Source organism: Brachypodium distachyon, chromosome 3 (assembly GCF_000005505.3).
Source record: "Brachypodium distachyon strain Bd21 chromosome 3, Brachypodium_distachyon_v3.0, whole genome shotgun sequence".
NCBI classification, from domain to species: Eukaryota; Viridiplantae; Streptophyta; class Magnoliopsida; order Poales; family Poaceae; genus Brachypodium; species Brachypodium distachyon.
The window spans coordinates 8,803,374-8,825,815 of NC_016133.3; the positions used below are offsets into that span (position 1 = coordinate 8,803,374).

Genomic DNA, 22,442 nt, shown 5'->3' on the forward strand with positions numbered 1-22,442 from the left:
TATCCTAGATCAAGCCACTTAGACTCCGTAGATAGTCTTAAGATATCTCAAAAAGTCCTCCTATATTCTCACATCATGGACACTTGAACACAGAAGGCTATACAGATGCTGATTGGGCTGGGTACTTGGATGACCGAAAGTCTAAATCAGGTCATTGTATATTTGTTAGTCGTAACCTGGTGGGATGCAGGAGCAAAAAGCAAAGTGTAGCAAGATCTAATACTGAAGCAAAATTCAGAACAATGGCGTGAGGACTACATGAATTGTTTGTGGCACAAGATACATTTAAATGAACTTAAACACTATGATGGTGCACCCCTTCGACTCTGTTGTGAATCTGGAGAGCGTATGCTATGCACTAAGGGCTTCATGTGTAGTCATGCCCTAAGGCATCCTGAGCCACAAGATTCTTAACTTGTGGTCCAGATGTAAGAAAATCTCAGCAAGTGGGCATTTTTTATTTCCACCCTTCAGTTTTGTTAGAGTCAGCCTGCAGTCTACCCCATTTAGAATTTCAATCCGATTTCTACACAATACCAATTAAATATTTTTCATTATTTTTATTGCTATATCATTGAAATTATTTATGTTGACAAATTTTCAATGACTTCTCAATAAAAGATCAATGATATATGCATAAATTTTAAATGACGTACCAATGAAATAATTGCACGTTTGGATTTTAATGGCGTATCTTTAAATTTTCAATGAGATTCGTTTGAAACTCGAATCTGGCCTGACGGAGGAGGCGCGCGGCCCGAGGGACCCGGCCTGATGGAGGCAACGGGATCTGGCAGCTAGGCCACTGGTTCGAAGGGAGAGGGAGAGCTAGCAGCTCCGACCTCCACGCAGGTCGTCGGCAATCAAGGCTCCCGTGACGCAGGTCGGCGGAGTCGCCGGCACAACCCGGATGCAGGGAGTGAGACGGCGCGTTGCTCGTGCGGTGGAGGGAGGCGGGGCGTCCGGCCTCGTTGCGGCGCTTCTAGGCGGCCGGCGAGCTGCCTCGCCGCCTTGTGCGGAGAACTAGAAGGGATGGCGGAGCTGGAGGGAGGCCCGCGCGTTGATTTCAAGGTGGGGGTGGGCTCTCATGTGTGTACCGCGCATTGATTTCAACTAAACTGAAGGGTCTAAATGCAAAATAGCAAATGCCCACATCTGAGCCACAAATTGAAAATCGGACGGCTCATCATGACTTAGTACATGAGTACACATGAAGCCGTTAGTGCATAACATACGCTCCCGTGAGTCTGTGACAACGAAGTCACTACAAGGATTGTTAACAATCTGGTTCATCATCACAGAACAAAGCATGTTGAAATAGATACACTATCAAGAAGAAGTTAGATGAAGGAGTCTTCAAGTAAACTTTGTCAAATAAGGAGACCAGTTAGCTGATGTACCAACTACTCCCTCCGATCCTAGATTGTTGTCAAAATATTAAATGCATCTAGACGCCTTTTAAGAATAGATACATTCATATCTGGGCAAATTTGAATCAAAAATTTAGAATCGGAGGGAGTAAAGGAGTGTGTGTGCTGAAGTTCATGAAATTGTGTGACAAGATGGGGCTTCAAGATATCTTTGCACCATCTTGAGGGAGGTATGAATGAAGAAGAAAGGCGAGAAGCTTCAGGAAAAATTCCAGACCTCTCTAGTGTTCCTTCTCCATTAAAGCTTATCACTGGCAAGATTGTAGCAATTTATGCATGCTCCCTCTGTTTCTTAAATTAAGGTTTATATTGTTTCCTTTGGCCGAGCCTTTGACCAATAATTAGTCTATTAATACATATTCTTTTGTAAAATAAAATTAATCTCATTGCATTCGTATTTAAAAGTACTTGTTTATAGTTATGATTTGTATCATATAAGTCACACGTCAATTGAGTAATCCTCGGTCAAAGTCTCGGTTAATGAAAACAATATACCCAAAGTATCAAAAACAAATGCTGTGCTCCTAGTGTAGGGCATCAACGATTGGCGTTTAGGGTGTGTTTGGTTCTTACCCAACATAGTCCTAACAAATCTGGACAAAATTTGATTTGCCAACATTTTGGACAACAATTTTTTAGCCCAGACTTGACAAAAATATGTGGAATAGATGGCCAGAGATGCCCATTAGCATTAAATTACCAAATTATTATGGGCTGCTAATATTTGTCATGATTAGCTTTGGCTTAGAACCAAACACACCCTCAATGTCCCTCCGTGCAAGAGTAGGCCGGGTGATTGATACATTTCATCCGGCCGGCGATGGCTTCCATGTACGTAACACGACAGCTTAGCGGCCGCGGCCGCTGCCGCCGCGGGCGCGTGGTTTATCAATAGTTCGGCTTTCCGGTCCATGCCTTTCCTCGTCGTCAGGGTCCATAGGAGGTGAAGCCGGACGCGGCGGCGGCGGCGGCGGCGCAACTGCGGGCAACAACAAGGAGTAACTAATTAGCGGAAATCAACGCACACAAGTGCGCGCACGGTAGTAAAAAGGTGCCAAGATAATCGATCGCTACCTGGATCGGCTGGAGAGGCCGGAGGATCGCTGGCTGGAGCAGCCAGAGAGGGCTCAGCGGTGGCCTGCGACGTATTATCCATGACAGCGTTCTTCCGGCCGCCTGGCCTTGGTTTATCAGGAGTTGGGCTGATAACACCGTGTTCGTGCTCACCTCGACCAATCGGCGACGGCGGCGCAACTGTAAGCTCAAGCAGAAACGAATTAGTCAAGATATGACAAACGAATTGCGCCCAGATTATAAGTAAGGAAAACGTTCAAGCTGCAGGTAACAGGCAACATTTTTATTCTATGTTTTTGCTGTATGCAGAGCACAAGCCGATGAGGATTGATGAACAACTCCAGAGTCCAGATCAGTATTTAATACTTCAGATTTTCTAGCAGAGGTAGAGTAGCTTGGCTTACCTTCCCCCGCGACTTGAACGAGGCGTGCGTTCAGACGATGCGACTACCATTGACTTCTCCCTCTCAGTCTGCTCAACGCATGCACAGTGGGAGGTGTCACTACTATCTTCCTGATGCCGAAACGTGCGGCTGCTTCTGAATTACGGAGTAATATAATACTAATGTTGTACACGAATCACTTTGAATTTGCAAGTGGAATGGTTGGTGCAGTTCGATCCAATGAATCTGACCTGCAACGACTTGCTACCTCTCTTTTTCCTCCTGACAACAATTGTAAGTGTTTGCGCAAGTTGCCTACAAAAAAACAATTGCTGTACAAGTGGATCGATTACATCCCAAATAATTTAGCACGTGATGCTGACTTCCTCCTGACCACAGAATAAAGCGCCGCCGAAGCTGATTTCAAAACCCTTGTGCGTTCTTCGTTCAATCATGTATCCATATACATGTTCCTTTGTTCACCATGTCTCCTGACTGCACGTCCTTGAGCCATTTAGAGCGCATCATATATTCAGCATAACTGAGTGCTAAACATTCTCAATCTTAATTACTACCGTACAAGACAATGGCCTCTTCAGGTGTCTTGTCTCCGGGCATTGTTTCCATCCTTCGTCTCTTCGCCTTCGTTTCCTGCCTGATACTCCCAGGCACCACCTGCGATGAGACCGAAAACGATCAAGGAGCCCTCCTCTGCTTCATGTCCCATCTCTCAGCTCCACCCGGGCTTGCGGCCTCATGGAGCAACGCCTCCGCCTCCGTGGAGTTCTGCGAATGGCAAGGGGTCACCTGCAGCATGCTATCCCCCCGCCGTGTCATCGCGGTAGACCTTGCCTCGCAAGGCATCACGGGCTCCATATCGCCTTGCATCGCCAACCTTACCTCTCTTACAACGCTCCAGCTGTTCAACAACAGCTTGCAAGGCGGCATACCGTCCGAGCTCGGCTCCCTGAGCCGACTCATCAGCCTCAACCTCAGCTCCAACTCTTTAGAAGGTAACATCCCACCTCAGCTCTCCTCATGCTCCAGCCTTGAGATGCTTGGCCTATCGAAGAATTCCATCCAAGGTGTGATACCACCTAGCTTAAGCCAATGTACTCGTCTTAAAGAGATTAACCTCGGCGACAACAAGCTCCATGGGAGCATCCCTTCTGCTTTTGGTGATCTCCCTGAGCTACAAACACTAGTCCTCGCTAACAACAAGCTTACTGGCGACATACCACCGTCTTTGGGAAGTAGCCCTTCTCTCAGATATGTTGATCTCGGTTTCAATTCTCTCATTGGGAGGATCCCAGAGTCCTTGGCAAACAGTTCCTCCCTTGAAGTACTTAGGCTCATGGAAAATACCCTAGGTGGAGAACTCCCAAAAGGTCTCTTCAACACCTCATCACTTACTGCCATCTGCCTCCAGGAAAACAACTTTGTTGGTTCTATACCGTCAGTTACTGCCGTCTTTGCCCCTGTTGAATTTCTACATTTAGGAGGTAACAGTCTCTCAGGAACAATACCTTCCTCTCTAGGGAACCTTTCCTCTCTAATTGATCTTTATCTTACACGGAACAAGTTATCTGGGAGGATCCCAGAGAGCTTAGGCCATTTTCCTAAAGTACAGGTACTGAACTTGAATTACAACAACTTCTCCGGGCCAGTTCCACCGTCTGTTTTCAACATGTCAACTCTAACATTTCTTGCCATGGCAAATAACTCATTGGTTGGGAGATTACCAACCAACATAGGCTACACACTTCCAAATATCGAGGACTTAATCCTCTCAGGAAACAAGTTTGATGGTCCAATTCCAACTTCTCTTCTCCACACTTACCACCTAAGCAGGCTTTACCTGCATTCCAACAGTCTAGCTGGTTCCATACCATTCTTCGGGTCATTGCCAAATCTGGAAGAACTTGATTTGACAAATAACAAGCTAGAAGCAGGCGACTGGGGCTTTATCTCTTCACTCTCGCGTTGCTCCAGATTGAATAAATTGATACTCGGTGGAAACAATCTGCAGGGTGAATTGCCAAGTTCTATCGGCAATCTTTCCGGTAGCCTTGAGTTTTTGTGGCTAAGAAACAACAATATTTCTGGCCCTATACCACCAGAGATAGGCAATCTGAAAAATCTCACCGTGGTGTACATGGATTACAATCTTTTCACGGGTAATATACCACAAACATTCGGACATTTGCGCAGCCTTGTTGTCCTAAACTTTGCACGAAACAGACTTTCAGGACAAATTCCAGATGTTATTGGCAACCTCATTCAGTTGACTGACATTAAATTGGATGGGAACAATTTTAGTGGAAGCATACCTGCAAGTATAGGACGCTGTACTCAACTCCAAATACTCAACCTTGCTCACAATTCACTGGATGGGAGTATACCAAGTAAAATTTTAGTTCCCTCGCTTTCGGAAGAGTTGGACTTGTCACACAATTACTTGTTTGGGGGGATCCCAGAGGAAGTTGGCAATCTCATTCATCTACAGAAATTTAGCATCTCAAACAACAGATTGTCCGGCAACATCCCACCCCCTCTCGGCCGGTGTATGTCCCTGAAGTTTCTTCAGATTCAAAGCAACTTCTTTGTAGGAAGCATTCCTCAAACCTTCGTGAACTTAATAGGCATCGAACAGATGGATGTTTCTCAGAACAATTTGTCCGGGAAAATCCCAGAGTTCCTCACATCCTTGAGTTCTCTGCATGATCTCAATTTATCCTTCAACAATTTTGATGGAGAAGTTCCGAGAGGTGGTGTTTTTGACAATGTTGGCATGGTGTCAGTTGAAGGAAATGATGATTTGTGTACTAAGGTTGCAATTGGAGGTATTCCTTTCTGTTCAGCATTGGTGGATAGGAAAAGGAAGTACAAGTCCTTGGTTCTTGTCCTACAAATAGTAATACCATTGGCTGCTGTTGTTATAATCACTTTGTGTCTTGTGACAATGCTTCGGAGAAGGAGAATCCAAGCAAAGCCACATTCGCATCATTTCAGTGGACACATGAAGATATCATATTTAGACATTGTAAGGGCAACAGATGGGTTCTCTCCTGAAAATTTGATTGGCTCAGGATCTTTTGGAACGGTTTATAAGGGCAGTCTGAAGTTTCAGCAAGACCAAGTTGCCATCAAGATTTTTAAGCCTGACGTTTATGGAGCACAAAGGAGCTTCGCTGCGGAGTGTGAAACCCTTCGAAATGTCCGTCATCGAAATGTTGTAAAAATCATTACTTCATGTTCTTCGGTGGATTCAACTGGCGCAAATTTCAAGGCTCTAGCATTTCAATACATGCCGAATGGGAACCTTGAAATGTGGCTACATCCAAAGACCGGTCATAATAATGAAAGAAATTCTTTGACTTTAAGCCAAAGAATTAATATAGCTTTGGATATAGCATTTGCTTTGGATTATCTTCATAACCAATGTGAACCACCACTGATTCATTGTGACTTGAATCCACGCAACATTCTTTTGGATCTTGACATGGTTGCATACGTCAACGACTTCGGCCTGGCAAGATTTCTCCTCACTACATCAGATATATATCAGGACAGCCCAACAAGTTTGGCCGGCTTAAAAGGGTCCATAGGATACATCCCACCAGGTGAGATAAGTTCATTTTGTAAGATGCTGGGTCTGTTTATTATTTATAGATTTGCAAAAAATAGTGTCGATGTCTAATTTTATTACGGATGTATTTGCAAATGCAGAGTATGGCATGAGCGAAAATGTATCAACCATGGGTGACGTCTATAGTTTTGGAATGCTTCTATTAGAACTGATGACAGGGTGTAGTCCAACCAATGAAAAATTTAATGATGGTATAGTCCTTCGTGAGTTTGTTGATAGAGCATTTCCAAAGAATATTCCTGAGGTTGTTGATCCCAAAATGATAGAGGATGACAACAATGCAACCGGCATGATGGAGAATTGTGTCTTCCCATTGCTTAGAATAGGCCTCTGTTGCTCCAAGACCTCACCCAAAGAGCGGCCCGAAATGGGACAAATTTCAAACGAGATCCTTAGAATCAAGCATGCTGCCTCAAAGTCGAAGCAAAAGTTGGCAGGAGAACTGAAAGTGGCAGCAGCTCAAGGAGAGAAGAATACTGTAACAGCGGTTTAAGATGTCTACCATTTCAACTCAGTTTGATGACATTTGCACAAAGTAAAACAGATTTGGGTGTTAACATTCCGCGTCATTATTCACTTAAGATTTGAGGGAATTTCATTTTTTTTTACACCTTAGTTGTGCATTTGTGACACTACTTACCCCTTTTAGCAAAAATCTTTTAGTTTACCCCATTTAGTGAAACTTGTACCTATTTTTACCCCATTTAAGCATTTGACCTGATCTGACGGGTCGGTCTTGCTTGTCAGGCATACATGGCTTGTTGACTAGGCTCTATTAGTACCAATAGGCAGCAGCACATAGGGAAGAAAAGCACTAAACCTAAAAATAGGAATCAACAAGAGAAAAACTTTGTTAGAAATTAACCTTTTCCTGATCGATATCAAGGCTGGGAAGAATGGTTGGGATAATAAACAACCATCAGGTTTGTACTTTGGATACCCCTATAACCATCAAAGATCGTTGAAGTGGCTAATTCCTCTAAATAGAAGGCGTTGAGAACAAAGATATATTTCAATCTCGATACTTCTGACCAGGCAACCCCTCCTATGGAACGGTAGCACCACAATCCAGAAACCAATTGAGAGTAAGAACCTCTGCGCAATCAATTGTTGAGGAAATCTAGAAATCAATCGAGAGAAAGAACACAAACGCCAAGCAGAATACTAGTATGCGAGAGGAGGCAGCACATGGAGGAAATCCAGAATACTATCAATGAAGGAAGACTGAGAAAATCGATTGCCAAATAGACCCACGCCATGGAGGCAGCACAGTACCTGGACGAGCAGAGCTCCGCATGGAATCAAGAGAATGAAGTTTTGTTGACGATTAGCTGCCGGTGCTCGCCGTCCAATCCCGTGACACCCGCAGAAAGAGCCGAGCTGTGCAGGTTGGGCGTTGATGAGGCACCGTCTGACACATGCGGCGGCGACGCCCTCGGCACAGGACCAGAGCACGGTGGAGCTCGATCTTGGCAAGGCGAAGAGCGGCACGGCGACGCCCTCAGCACACAGCGGGCACGCAGGGGAGCACGGTGGTTGAGGAAGGCTTAGGCGTTGCCAGCAGCATGCGTTGCCTTCTGTCTGCCATTTCATCGAACAAGTTCCATGCATCTCTACAGCTCTCTACGGGAGAGGTGAGCAATAACGCCATTGGTCGTGAAAACTGAAAATTCACTCGCCAGTAAGACACGCGGTGCAGATATTGAAGAAGAGATATGGCGAGATCTGCACCTTGAACGTGCTTCTTCTCCGACTGGCGACGGGCATCGGTCGTCGCACATAGGGCATCGGTCGTCGCTCCTATGTGCGTGGGCAGCGCCAGCTTTGTAACGAGCCCTCCGATGCCGCTTTGTAACAGTCCAAAATACTCATAATAAACCTAATTTGAAACCCTAACAAAATTTCGCATGTGGCTCCAGGAAGTTACGTGAGAGCAGCTTCTCGGAAAAGCACATCCTGAAAACCGAAAAGAAGGGGCCTCGGCTAACTGAACTGTGACATGTTTGGTGTTAATATAAGTATTTTGAACTGTTTTACCACATAAATGACAATAAAATTAAAAATTAAACGTAATAAAGTACTCCATTCGATCCATAAAAAATGCACCCACTTAGTAGAAAATTTGTAATAGCTTAGTACAAAATGTGGAAAAAAATTATGGATCGGAGGGAGCACTGGCTAGAAGCAAAGCAAAGAGAACTCTGATATCTCGCAGCACCTGGAACGTCCACCGCTGAATCACACATAGAAGCAAACAGAACTCTCGAATTGATTGGAATCACACACATATTCGAGAAGCAAAGAGCACTCTCGAACTGATTGGAATCACAATAAAATTCGAGCAACTAGAGGCTGTACTAATCCTCAATCTTGAAGAGAAATTAGAGGCTGTCATGCTGAAGGACGCCAGCACGGTCGACTCTGCTCCAGCGCAGCGCAAGATCAAATCAACCAAAACCGTAGGCCGATTCTCCAGCGCAAGGCCATTCACAGTGAACACGAAGGACAACTCACCCTGGGTGAGATTTTGGCCTGGCTATGAGAGCACGCTTGTGCCTCCACGCCGTCTGCGGCGCTGTGCCTCCACGCTAGAGAGATGGGGGCGGACGGCTGGAGAGATGGGGAGGGCAGAGGCGGCTTGAGATATTGGGGCGATGCGAGTCAGGGCGGACCGTACTGGAGAGATGGGGATGGTGGCGCCGTGGCGGCGAGCTCCTGGCCGGACATCCGCCGCCGACGAGCTGCAAAGGGGTACGGCAGGCGGGGGGATGGATGGAGGGGGACGGTGGCGGCTGCAGCGGAGATGGGGAAGCCGACGGCGGATCTCGGGCGCTGGTTGCAGGGGAGGCTGCTGGCGGAGGGGAGGAGGTGGGGAAGCCGGCGGCGGATGCGGGGAAGGTGGCCGGCCACCCGTGAGAGGTGGGGCGAGGCGAGAGTGCGAGACGGTGGGGCAGAACTCGGCGGTGGCAATTTCTCCGTAATAACGGTTCGCGTGAGGGTAACTTAAATTTCGCTCGTGGAGAGAAGCTCGGGAAGCTTGTCCAGAAGCAGCTGGTTTTACACGTGAAATGAGTTGGGTTTCTGATTTCAGCCCGTGAGAAGTTCCAGAAGCTGAAAAGAAGGTGTCCTATATTCGCCAAACTTCAGGAATTCGGGTTTTGACCCACGAACAGCCATGTAGTTCCGTGCTTCCGGCCCATCACAAACCCCAGTCTGGGATAAAAACCCGCGGCAGCCCGGTTCCGGCCCCCCTTCACCCATAATTGCATCCCCAGAAACCCTAGGCGGCTAGTCCTCTGTGTAGCCAAAACCCCGGCAGCCCGACGCTGTGCCTGCGCGGAAGCGAGGGGAGAGAGATGGGGCGGCCGTACGCAGTGAAGGGGAAGAAGAAGCGGAAGCTGGCTGACGCCTCGGCTTCGCGTGCCCCTCCGGTCGCCGACGAGGCGGAGGAACGGCAGTCTGACGGAGTGCGTGCGGGAAGCGAGAGGAGAGAGATGGGGCGGCCGCACGCATTGAAGGGGAAGAAGAATCGGAAGCTGGAAGACGGCTCAGCCTCGCGCGCTCCTCCGGCCGCCGACGAGGCGGAGGAGGTGCCTCCGCCGGAGGAGCAAGAGGGGGAAGGGGCTCCGGAAGAAGCCGCTGAGGTTGTGGAGGGGATCCCCATCGTGCCCAGGCCGGTGGACGGGAAGCGACGGCCGGGCGCGATCTTCGTGCTCGAGAGGGCCTGCCTCGAGGTCGGCAAAGTCGGCAAGGTACGCTAGTGCAGACTCTGGTCCAAGCAATGAACTTTTTTTTCCGATACTGTTGAATGATTAATTCTGCATTGGAGGTTAAGGCTCGAATTTAGGCGTTGAAAATTTTGTTGGAGTCTGATTTCTCCACGTGTAGTATTAACTTACGAGGAATAGAAAACGTGGAACAAAGTTACTGTCTTTTCAGAAGTTCAAATTTGGCTATCGGCTATCCTATAGCTTTCATTCATGTACAAGATCAATGCAATAACGATGCAGAAACAAGTTATGTCCTTATTTCTGTTGGATGTGATGGCAATACACTGCTGCAGGTTTTCTTGCCCTGGCATATTGCAATCAGACAATCATTTCTGGCAAAAGGACTTTTGCTTCCCCAGTTAGAATTCTGATGTTAATGTGAGATATCAATCACTTCACCATAGACTGACATAGGTTGTTTTTATGTTCTATGGTGTGAACTCGTCATGTGTAGAATCTTGAACATCATTACCAATTCTGTCTTCAGTGCATCAATCTTACTAGAAAATAATAAAGCAAGATGTTTCTATGGTCTATGTTGTTGCTGAACTTGTAAAATCTTTGATATCACAATTCCATGGATTTGAAATTTGGATTAATTCAAGGATACTGACATTGTTTTTCAGTTCATTATTGTTTGGACCTTATCATGTCATGCATGAGGTCCGGTGGGAGGGTGTGCGAGTGGGTATGCATGTATGATGGATAATTAGTGCCTGTTCCAATTTAAAGAGCAAGTGCTCCTTTATATTAATTTGATAATGGAAAAGGCTGTGTTAACTAACATGCCAGAATAATCTGTTTTGCCTTCTAATTTCCGGTGATTAACTAGATCTATACCTTTTATGCTAAACAAATGTATATCTTACGTTTATGGTAGTTTTGATTATTCTGTTCATAATTTGTGTAGGCTATGCAAATCTTGAACTCGGATGATCACGCTAATTATTTGAGGAAGCAGAACCGCGATCCAGCTGATTATAGGCCAGATATCATTCACCAGGTATTGTATATATCTTGTCCATTTTAATATCTTTGGGGTACTGGCATATGAATAAAAAGCTGTCTATATACCGTACATCTAGAAATCGTTGTTGCAGCCGAAGGAAGCAAACTCAAGGTCTCGAATTGTTTCTTGTCTTTTGGGGGTTGGACACTGTTTGGGGCTTTGAGCAGCTGATAACTATCGTAGTTCCTGTGGAAATTAATTCAGTGAGGTTGGCAGGTTACTCCTGAAAGTTTTCATGGTTGTGAAGAATATCTGAGTGGTTTTGACAATAAAACAAGGGGTTGAATGTACCCACCAATCATTTCTCTACTATTATCCAGGTCTGTTTGCTAAATAGCAAGACAAATTTGAATTTTCTTCTGAAATATTTTGCAGGCACTACTAGCAATATTTGATAGCCCTCTAACTAAGGCTGGGAGGTTACAAGCTGTTTATGTTAGGACTGAAAAGGGAGTGTTATTTGAAATCAAGCCTCATGTTCGCTTGCCACGAACATTCAAACGTTTCTGTGGTTTGATGTGTAAGTTACTATAATACAAGTTCATGCTCTGCACCTTTTGTGTTCCTAGTACTTCATGAACTGTGCTGATGTGCAAGTAATTGTACAACATTGCAGCACAGTTATTGCAAACATTGAGCATTTCGGCCGTTGGGAGGCGTGAGAAGCTCCTTAATGTTATTAAAAATCCTGTTACCCAGTACCTACCTGTTGGTGCGCGGAAGATCGGTATGAATTTCTATTTGTTTGCTAAATCATTTTCCTTGTTGTGTTATGGATGCAAATTGATTTTTTTTTGTACTTAGGTCTCTCATATAGTTCGGTGAAGTCAGTTAATTTGTTCGACTATGTTGCTAAATCCAGTGATGATGAACCCCTTGTGTTTGTGGTGAGTGGAACTGAAAGAATTGTGATATTGAACTAATTTGTTTTCATCCCCTGCTACTTTGTGATGCTTAATCCCATTATTCCAGGTTGGTGCCATGGCCCATGGAAAGATTGAAAACGATTACTCGGATGATTATATACAAAGTAAGTAGCTATCATTTGAGATATAAATAGTACAAGTCCTGAGAATTCAGCTTGTTGGTTGGGGAATATGGCATAGGTTTAAGGTCTGCTACATGTGCCGCCAAACTGTCTAGAGCGAAGACGCATATCTTATATATCTTAGTAGGAGAACCCCACTACTTGATTTCTGTCAACATGCAAGCATGCCACATCATCACATCATTAATGTGTTCACACCTATTTAGTGGGAAACTCATATATTTTTCACATGCATGCGTGCTACTTTCCATCAACCTATCTCCACTAAGTGAAAAATCTATCATATTCATTATGTGTTTTTAACTTTGGATTCTCTTTTGTTGTTACTCAATCTTACTCATGCATGTTAACTAAGTATTTCCGCAACAACAGGTAGGTACTGGGTAACTAGTCTCTACCTTGTATTACCTTGACAGTGCAAACCTAAAATATATGCATATGTTCTGTACTTATTTTGCTTTGAAATGTAGTGACATGTTACCTTGTTCTTGTAGTTTCCAGTTACCCTCTCAGTGCTGCCTGTTGCCTAAATCGAATATCCAGTGCCCTGGAGCAGAAGTGGAACATCCAGTGAAAGGAAAATTTGAAATGAGCATTACATCGCCGTGATGAGATTGCTACGCACTCATATAGCTAATGGCATTGTGTCTTTTACTGTCCTATGTCCACTATTCTTTTTCCCTGAGACTTCAACCTCAAGATGTAAAAGTGTTGTAACATTTGAACATTGAATGCTTCAAGTGTTTATGATCCTACCAACCAGAGCCAAGTCCGTTTTGGTGAAAAATCCCTGTTATGTGCTTGAAGCTGCCATAACTTGAGCACGTTGCAATGAACCGACATTTAAGTATAACAGGTACACCCGAAATTGCTAAACTAAACCATGTATCGTCTCTCTCAATAAACCGAAGATGCAGCTTATTCGCTCAGGAGTTGCAAATCATTGATTCATGTCGCAACATCAGAGCACCCGTGGTAGGGTAGTACATGGCCGACGGCCTGACAGGTGCCTGTGCTTTAATAAACGGGGTCTGCAATAAATATTTAATCTCTGATCCACAACACCTAGGACGCACTAATTCATTGGCAGTGACCCTCTACGGCTTGTAGATGTTTATAGGGCAATAGAAGAGCTGGGTGCCATCACAGGAATATTTTGGCCAAGTCTCTTGTATCTCTTCGTTTAAATGTTTATTGTATCATCTTCCAGAAATAAGTACTCCGTACAAGTTATGTCTCTCGGTTTTCGATTCTACTCCCTTCGTTCTAACATTTGACTAACCATGTAACTAAAGATATCAACATTTTACGGTGTTTAAATAAAGGTCATTAGATCCATTGAGAAATATATTTTCTTAATATATTGTTTTTACATTGTATATGTTGATAAAATTTGCTATAAGTTTGGTCAAAGTTTGACAACTAACAAAAGTTATAGTCATTTGAAAGAAAGGAGTACATCATATATACGTATACAATTTCTCCCCATAATAAGTATACTACTCTAGAAAAGTTGAGGGAGATTGCAACAAATTTCACTTGCTTGATAGTTAAGAATTAGCAAAAGGCAAACCTAAGTAAGTCCCTCAGCATTGAGCGAGCATGACATTATCCAACTCTTACAAGAAGGATCTCAACCAAAAAAACAACTCTTACAAGTAACAACACTTCATGCCATGAACTCTTAGATGCAGAAGATACGAATAACATTTGGGCACTTGGCCGAACATAACTCGTCAAAAAAATGTCAATGATGATGGCAAAGGTAGCGTCACAACTCATAAAGAAACCTTGCGACCTTAGTTTCCAACTTCCACTAAAAGAAATACAAACCCAACCTAGGATTTAGTTTTGCCCACATGCATGCAAATCTTAAATCCCTATGTTGTGGCATAAACACACCTTAAATCATCCATCGATGGAAAAAACACAGAAAACATCTACATCATAGCTGATAATTTTGAATGGCGACAACCTTGTTAATGTTCACAAAAAGTTCAGGAAGATAATTATTAACATGATAGTAGTGATCACAAATATTTACAACCAGATACAATCGAATAACTGGAGCAGTTATTCTACTTTGTAAGCTTCGACAACATGTTATCAAGGTGACGGTCCATGATCTCGGATACTGCCTCCAAGAACATCTCCTCGCTAGTTTCTGGAAGCACAGCATCTTCCGCTTCGTTGATGATGCCCTCAATTTCAGACTCTTTATTGGCTGTCTTCCTGCACAGAATGCTGCCCACATCGTAAGGCGCGAGGCCCCTCTCTGCGCCCTTCTTCAGAAGCATAGTGCTGATACACAGAACTCGGGCGCATTGTGGAGACAGGTTCCAACCATAGAACTTGAGAAGTGCGATGTCTTTGTCAGCATCTAGTGATGCGATGTATGCTGTGGTTTCAGCACTGAAGGACTCACGGGCTTGCGGCCAGTAGAGCCACTCGAAGGTACAATCTTCAAACTGCATTTGAAATAGACAACAAAATTTCCATTAATCCCATAGAAGAATTGTTTGGCGCAAGCCGAATCAGCATAGAAGGGATTGACTAGAACAAACAATGCATGGCGGCAAATTTCCAAATCAATATGAAAATCTAGGAAATATGGAGCCATTTTCTACTGAAAATAGTGCAGGAAGAATCGTTTGGCGTAAGCCGAGTCAGCGTAGAAGGGATTGACTAGAACAAACAATGCATGGCGGCAAATTTCCAAATCAATATGAAAATCTAGGAAATATGGAGCCATTTTCTACTGAAAATAGTGCAGGCCCAGTTAGCTTGGGAACACTTAATCATGCCAATTTGTAACAGAAACACTAGAAGCAGATCTAGCATGGTGCTTGTAAATCAATGTCTAACACAAAAATCAATGCATAGAGAAGACGGCTGAAGTATCCTAAAATAGTTTCAAGATTTTTGGTACACCTCCAATAAATCTTTGTAACAAAATATCACATTTCAATTTCCTATTTCAATTTCATCTTATGTCATGGGTAGTTTTTGCTAACAACGGAGTTATGTTAACCAGTTATATTGCCTCCTGTAAAAAAAACAGTTATATTGCCTATTAGATTAATATAGTTAACTCTAAGCCGTATAGTTTAGCCTTTTAATATCTCCGAATTGTGGATATAACTTCTTTATTTCCCCCTACTATGCTACGTGCTCCAAACTTGTGCAGGCCACATTGTGCTCCTTTAGCTTTACGATCAGTTCTCTTTCGCAACACTTCACAACAATAGATATGCAAATCAGAGAGTAGGCTTACTTTAGCTGGCCATCATAACCCGTTTTTATAGCTGCTAGAATGTAATTAGCTTCCTTTTTAATGCAGCCCGTGTATGCCACGCATTTTCTCAATCTACCATATTATCTTTGCCTACAATGTAATTTATTGGGTGCATATATGCAAGTAAGAAGCATTTGATGCCTACGTTTGCTGTGCAATATTGTTAACAAGTAGTAGGATATATTAATAACAAGAAAAACAACTCATGTGAAACGACATGCTGAGCAGGCTGTTCACATGATTTTAGCATCCGTCGGCAGTGTATCCTCAGTTCGTCGTACAAAAATTCGAATCGCAAAATGAGTTGTGATCACCAAGCACAGTGAAGCGTGCCATTCCATGTGGTAATATGCTAAAGAAAACGAGACAAGGCTATGGACTATGGTTTAGTAATTTGAGCGAGATAAACAAAAATACATAATAGCAACAATCACTAACCTTTTCTGGTAAGCAATATCCATGATCAATTGGAACCAACTTCAAGTGATCCTCTCCATCTCGGCACACTAATATGTTACCTGCATGACGATCAGCATTTGCTAATCTAATATCTAGCACAGCAATCTTCTGAACCTCCTGAACAGGGAAATCTCGAGGACCCATATCCTCACAGCTGCCATGATTGTTCACAAATATCTGCAGTGATCCAATTTTAAATCCCTTGCCCTTATGCGAACAACGAACCAATGCTGTGGGGGGTACACCAGAAAATCCAGTAGCTTCCGATGATTTGCACCCGTCAATTGGATGGTCGAGAATATACGCTGCAACCTCCCTCAATGCACCTTCCCCTACCCGTGTCCCCCTTTTTAACCCCTCGCCATCAACTGAGAAAGGAAAGCCCCTGGGGTTATTCTCGGCCATTGGTTCCTCATCAATGGGCTTGAAAACCGCAACATTGCTGTGACCCGAAGGATCCTGCATGAAATAGACTCCCCCAGAACCCTCTGTTGACATCACAGGAAGGAATCCGTTATCAAGACCAGCTCTTGTTGAGCTGATCATTTTCATCACGGCAGGTGACAACTCCACCTTCCTGTTAACAATAATTGGCTCAACTGGAGGATGTACACCACTAGCTGGTTTAGTGAGGTCCAAAGCATCTATCTGGAAGTTGTCACTCCCTTCAGGATTAACAACTGTAACAACAGTATCCTTATCAATCTGCTGAGTTTTTACCTTTGCCGGTGTTCGGATGAATAAGTGGATCACAGCAGCACCCTTCCGACAAATGTCAGTGATCAACTGATTGTCCTCAAGCTCCTCACCATCACATACTAGCCTTTGGTCCTCAAGCCTCTCAAGTTGCTCCCCAGTTTCAGCCGCAAGCTTTTTCTTGAGATACCCAACATTGCTGCCACTTGCCATCTGGTACTTGAATTTCTTCCCGCTGGCAGTCTTGATGGTGATTGAACGGAGGTCAGCCAACCGGAGGACAAGATGGAGAACATTACCATCAGCAAGTCCACAGTCCCTGACATGTGAGTTGTTGCATGACAGTTCGTGTCCACTGAACACCAGCCTCTGCTTCGTCACAACAAAGCCATTGGACCTCTGGATACGGAGCTTGACTGAAGCAATCGACTCGGATCTCAGGACACGCATAGGCATTGGTGGCGTGCCAGGCATAGCAAGAAAAATAAGAATCGAATCCAGTGGTTCCAACCGGTGCAGGCAATTGGGCACATAAGCGAGCTGGTCCAGCAGGGGGCTGAGGGTAGCAACACCCGCAGCCGACATCTTTGCTGACTTCGAGTGGCGCAGCAAGGCAAACAACCTTATCACTAATGGCGGATTACGAAAACTACAGATTACTAGCACCCATTGGGAGAAAACCCCTAGGATTTCCTTCTACTAGCAAGGAAACCCTAGGGGGCACAACGCGGCAGCAAATGCTCCTACCGTCCCATCTCGTGCCCCATTGTGTTCGAACCTGCATACATAATCAACCAAACCTAGGTAAGAAATTGTGCTACCAAAGCAGCAGTATTATAAATCGCACAAAAATCTGAGCAATTCGTACCCAACCCTATGAGATTGGATAAGGGCAGCGAGGATCCCTCGTCCGCTCCCGCTGCTGCCCCAATCGTGGAGCACAGCATCTGTAGTAAAGTAAAAAAAAAAAATCGAAGCGTATGGTCAAGGTTCGAATAATCGAGTTCTATCTATAAACTGAAAATAAGATCTATCTAGAAAAAGAAGAAGATCGAATTCGATCAATTAGTTTTGAACAACACAAGGAACATTGGTGAGATTCTAACCAGAGATGATACATCAGCGGGTCCGTTTCCGACTCCGATGGAAAGACGCGTGAACCAACGGATTCTGCGTCAGATTGAAATCTACAAGAACCAACCACCAGCAGCGTCAGGAAAAGCATCAGAAAGCCAATCCAACGAATCCGTCGCTCCTCCACGAATCAAATCGGGGAAACATTGCAACCGGCCGGGGAGTATATCAAATAAGCGAGTGAATCAAAGGTAAACCAATCGATCTTACCGGGAGACGGGAGCGACGAGTCCCGATGGAGCGCGCTCCACCTCTGAAACGAGAGGGAAATTTCGCCTTATTCTGTTATTCAGGAAGAACAAGAAAAGAAGGACTGGCACTCGATCTGGAAAGGGAGGTTTGAAGGTTCCATCGACAAGAAAAGGGAGATTTGAAGAGGGTAGGTGGCGCCGACGCGCCGTGGCCCGTGGCGGTGACTCGACCGTCAAACCCGGAGAACAAGTCGGTCCGGTTTTTCTTTTACTATATTTATTTATATTATATATATAATAAAAATAAAAAATAAAATAGATCTATACCGTTCATCACTCAACCCGGACGAACTAGATGCTCCCTTCCAATGATGCAACGATGATGTGCATTTAACAGCATCATGTGTTACATCCGAACATCTACACCGTTCTCACTCGAATTGGATGAACCAGATGCCTCCGATGATGTGATGGTGTATGATGTGCATTTGACCATCACGATACCCGTGATCCCTGGACGCAAAAGGATCCAACATAAAAGAACAACGCTTCTTGAAAGGACTACGTGAACTCAAGGGAATTGCATAAACCACCATCTATTGGGGAGGCTTTTGCACAAAACACCACCTATTCAGATTTTTTGCACTTTTCACCACCTATTGGGTTAATATGTTGCAGATAGGTCCTAATGGGCTCTTAGACAAGTTAACAGTGTTTCTGACGGGTGGGGCCCGCCAGTCAGTGCCGACGTGGCCCGCCCACTTGGCCACGCTGGATCGGGTCGGGTCTGAGGCGAGGCAATAAAAGGAATCAATGGTTTTTTTTTCTCGAGCTTCTTCTCCTCCCGACCACCTTTGTTCGCCCCTGTTTCTATCTCTCAGCAGACCGGCGATTCCGGCGACGGAGCGACCGGCAGGAAGAAATGCCGTCGTGGCGAGATGGAAGCAACGACGACAGCTATTCCTTCCTCGACCACGTCCAATCGTATTCCAGCGACTCGCTCGGCTGCGGACGGGAAGTTGAGGTGCGCCATGTTAGGGTTTGGGATTTTGTGACTTCGGATTTGGGGATTTTGGTAGCTTTCTTCGATTTCTGAGATTTGGTCTTCAATCTCTCGCTTCTGGAGTAGGATGGTTGGCCAGATTGGATTAGAGACCCTGATTACAATGGGGAGGAGACAAATGTGGAGATGTGTTGCACCAGTGGCACCCGGGGTACCACCGTTGCTTAACGCGTGGGTCGCCTTGCTTGCTCCCCGCCAGGATGGCACCCTGGGCAGCACAGTGCGAGCTGCCCGGGAAGCCACCAGCCCGGCAGGAGCCTGGGAAGGGGGTTGCCCTGGAGCAGGACTAGCTGAGCTGCGGGGGTTACCTCGGATGACAATGTGAAGATCCCCATCAGGACGCCCCCCCGGGAGGCTCACTTGCCGGGGAGGGTGTCTCCTGACGCAGGCACTTACAACAGGGCCGGTGCCCAGTGCAGGCAGAGTATCAACGCAACGTGGACGCCCAGCAGGCTCCTTTTGTGCAGGGTTGGTCGGAGCGTGGAGTGTGGCACAAGCCGAGCATTAAATGCTTTGACAGGGGAGTGATTTCCTGTCTAGTCAACCTACAGTGAGTAGCTCACAGTGAATCTAGGGAACATATCGCCCAAGCTACAGTGCTTTGTACCGTGCATGCATGCCAGCACAGCAAAGGCAAACTGCCTAGGGTCTTTGTTCGGCGTGTGTCCAAAAGCGCGTCTCCCATGCAGACCGAGGCACCTGCGGTATCCCCTTGAGTATAAAAAGAGAACCAACGCCACTGGTCAAAGGGTTTCAGTTTTTCCAAGGTTCAACTCTAGCTGGGTTTCAATCCCTAGAGATTTAGCGCCAGAAGTAGTAAGTAGCCATTTAGCAGAAAGGAAGAGAGCGCCCGGGGACTCCCCCGGCAACCTGTAAACACTTGTTCATTGGCTAATACATACTCAGAAGCAAGACGTAGAGTTTTACACCTCCGGGTGGCCCGAACCTGGGTAAACTGGCTTGTACATTGCAACGCTCGTCATTGGCCTCGTCGGTGATCGCCGGAGCGATCCCCATCGCCCACTGCCGAACCTAAAAGGGGGTGCCTTGCATCCCCGGTGTCTAAGCCCCGGGCTACGACATCTGGCGCGCCAGGTAGGGGGCGCGTGCGGAGAGCTCGCCGGTGACCGCCGGCGCCATCGTCTTCAGCTACATCAGCTTCGCCTTCTTCGACGACAGTACTCGTCGCTATGCCTCCTAAGTGGGCTGGTGACTCTCGGATTGAGCCGTGTGGTGCCCCAGCGGCGAACACTGAGCCTGCCCGGGTGCAGAACAGCAGCAGCTGCAGCCGCAGGTGATACTTCCTCCGCCTCCGCCACGCTCTGTTGGAGACCGGCCGAGGCTAGCCCCGCAGCCTAGCTGTAACATCCCAAAATTTTTAAACCTTACCCTTTTCACCCCTTTGAGATTTGGATTTTAAACCAATAGGGTCTATCAATAAAAAGGCTTCAATGCATTTATTATGCTAACCCATATATTAGTATCTAATTTGGAGTTGAAAAATTATTTTATTTAGTTAGTTATAAAGCCCTAAAGGCATTTATAGGGCAAATGTATTTTCATATATTTTATTTCGAGAGAATTATTGTCCTAAAAGTTGAATCATATTTAAATATGATTTAACAATTTTTCTGGAATTTATTTTGGTTTGATTTGGAGTTCAAAATCAAAGGTTATAAAAGAAAACAGAAAAAGGAAAAAAAGAAAGAGAGAAAAAAAAAAGAGAAACCTGGCCGGCCCGGCCAAATGCGAGCACGTCGTCTTCCTCCTCACGACCTCAACACAGCACGCAGGCACGCACGTTCTGGCGCCGATTAGCTTCCCTTCGATTCCTTTGTCACAACTGCGCCTCTTAGATCCGAGACCAAGGGAATGATCCCCACATCCCCATGAACCGATTCAGTCAAAAAATCAACCGATTCCATCCTTCATCGCTTCTCAAAACCCACGCGCCCGGAATGCCAACCGCCGACATTCACATCCCGATCTCCCTCCTCAGACCATATAACAAGATTCCATTCACGTCACATCGACCCTTTGCCTCTCCTCTCCCATTCCCATATGGAAATCTTCGCCTCTAGTCCTTTGTAGCGCCCGATGCCATGCCTGTCCCCTCCCTTCGGTCGCCGCCTCCATTGTTCAAGGTGAGATCGCTCCGAACCTTCGTTCTTCAATTCCTTTCACCGGTACACTCTTGTGACCCCTATCTACCTCTTTGACAAGGTTATGCGAACAACCGTCGCCGTTGGCCGCGCCGTCCCCGACGTCATGCCGAAACCACGCCCGGAGCTCCGCCCAGAGCTGTCCAGAGATACTCCGACCTCGCAAGCCGCGTCAAGACGTCCGCCTCGACGCTGTGCACGTCCCTAGCCACCTCACCGACCCCGAAGCCCGCCGGAACGATGACTCCAAGGACAACCGCCGCCGCCGTTTCCACGTCGTGCCGCCGTTTGGAGCCACGCCGGACCTCACCGCTTGCACCGTTCGACCCCCCCCCCCCCCCCCCGCGATGCCGTAAACCTCTACCGCACCTTCTTCGCCTTCTCCAAGCCTCGGTTCATCGATTTGTTTATCTCCTCTAAGATTTGGGTATGAATTTGTTATTCTTTTCGGCCATGAAAATGTTCTTCTGTAGCTATGTTTAGGCATCGATTTCTAGCCACTCGATGATCTGTTTGTGCTCTAGTTTCTTCCTATGCGTAGATTACAAGTTTTTCTATGACTTCTCTGTAGAACTTAGCAGTAGATCATTCATCTTCACTAGTGGGTCATCGTTGCAAAACTGTCTATGCCTTTAGTTACAAAAACTTTGTTTTAGGTTAGCCTTGTTGTTCTGACTATAGTTTCTACCTCACATCTCCGTTTAGAATGAAACCAGTGGAAAATGGAAGAGTAGATTGTATTCTTTATTTCAACTTATTAGTCCTCTGTCATTAGGATCCTGTAGCATCAGTAGCTTTTCAGTATTAGTTAGTATCTTTAGTCTGTATCTGACTAGCCATCTTTGCAAGCCCATAGTCATTGCTCTGCAGATCCTATTGAGAGGAATCCAATTGTGTTAGTTAGTGTGTAGTTAGTACGAACCAGTAGCACAAAACTCCTGTCATGTTCTGCCCTTTAGTACCTATTACCAATCAGCCTTAGTTGTTATCTTTTCACAGTAGTAAAGTCCTGAAATTCCAGACTTAGCCACTCTAGTCTTAGCCCTAGGACCTAGAACTTTGTTTAGGGTCAAAGTAGT

General features: G+C 45.5%; 4 protein-coding genes across 6 annotated transcripts; 2 read left to right on the forward strand and 2 right to left on the reverse strand.

Moving 5' to 3' along the window:
• Positions 1-1,880: 1,880 nt before the first annotated feature.
• LOC104583501 (vegetative cell wall protein gp1) lies at positions 1,881-8,405 on the reverse strand. Of its 3 annotated transcripts, none has more exons than XM_024460914.1 (4): positions 8,268-8,405; positions 7,812-8,199; positions 2,505-2,684; positions 1,881-2,409 (listed from the first exon to the last, which is right to left on the reverse strand). In XM_024460914.1, exons 2-4 carry the CDS (start codon positions 7,831-7,833, stop codon positions 2,279-2,281), a joined length of 333 nt encoding a protein of 110 aa, XP_024316682.1. In that variant the 5' UTR covers positions 7,834-8,199; positions 8,268-8,405; the 3' UTR covers positions 1,881-2,278. The 3 variants fall into 3 exon arrangements, 2 of the variants coding, with proteins under 2 accessions (XP_024316682.1, XP_014756953.2); XM_014901467.2 differs by having other exon boundaries at positions 7,812-8,159; positions 8,268-8,318; XR_001407209.2 differs by lacking the exons at positions 7,812-8,199; positions 8,268-8,405 and adding an exon at positions 2,909-3,063.
• On the forward strand, positions 3,255-7,288 carry LOC100828199 (receptor kinase-like protein Xa21). Its single transcript, XM_003571169.4, has 2 exons — positions 3,255-6,510; positions 6,617-7,288. The coding sequence occupies exons 1-2, from the start codon at positions 3,474-3,476 to the stop codon at positions 7,027-7,029; spliced, it is 3,450 nt and encodes a 1,149-aa protein (XP_003571217.1). The 5' UTR covers positions 3,255-3,473; the 3' UTR covers positions 7,030-7,288.
• A 1,368-nt stretch (positions 8,406-9,773) lies between the features above and the next one.
• On the forward strand, positions 9,774-13,150 carry LOC100844288 (ribosomal RNA small subunit methyltransferase nep-1). The gene is made up of 7 exons (XM_003572612.4): positions 9,774-10,288; positions 11,217-11,309; positions 11,691-11,835; positions 11,932-12,042; positions 12,120-12,202; positions 12,288-12,345; positions 12,858-13,150. Exons 1-7 carry the CDS (start codon positions 9,893-9,895, stop codon positions 12,935-12,937), a joined length of 966 nt encoding a protein of 321 aa, XP_003572660.2. The 5' UTR covers positions 9,774-9,892; the 3' UTR covers positions 12,938-13,150.
• A 994-nt stretch (positions 13,151-14,144) lies between these two features.
• Positions 14,145-18,362, reverse strand: LOC100821019 (phosphatidylinositol 4-kinase gamma 4). Its single transcript, XM_003572620.4, has 5 exons — positions 18,158-18,362; positions 17,920-18,000; positions 17,682-17,760; positions 16,097-17,591; positions 14,145-14,831 (listed from the first exon to the last, which is right to left on the reverse strand). Exons 4-5 carry the CDS (start codon positions 17,396-17,398, stop codon positions 14,442-14,444), a joined length of 1,692 nt encoding a protein of 563 aa, XP_003572668.1. The 5' UTR covers positions 17,399-17,591; positions 17,682-17,760; positions 17,920-18,000; positions 18,158-18,362; the 3' UTR covers positions 14,145-14,441.
• Between the last annotated feature and the right edge of the window lie 4,080 nt (positions 18,363-22,442).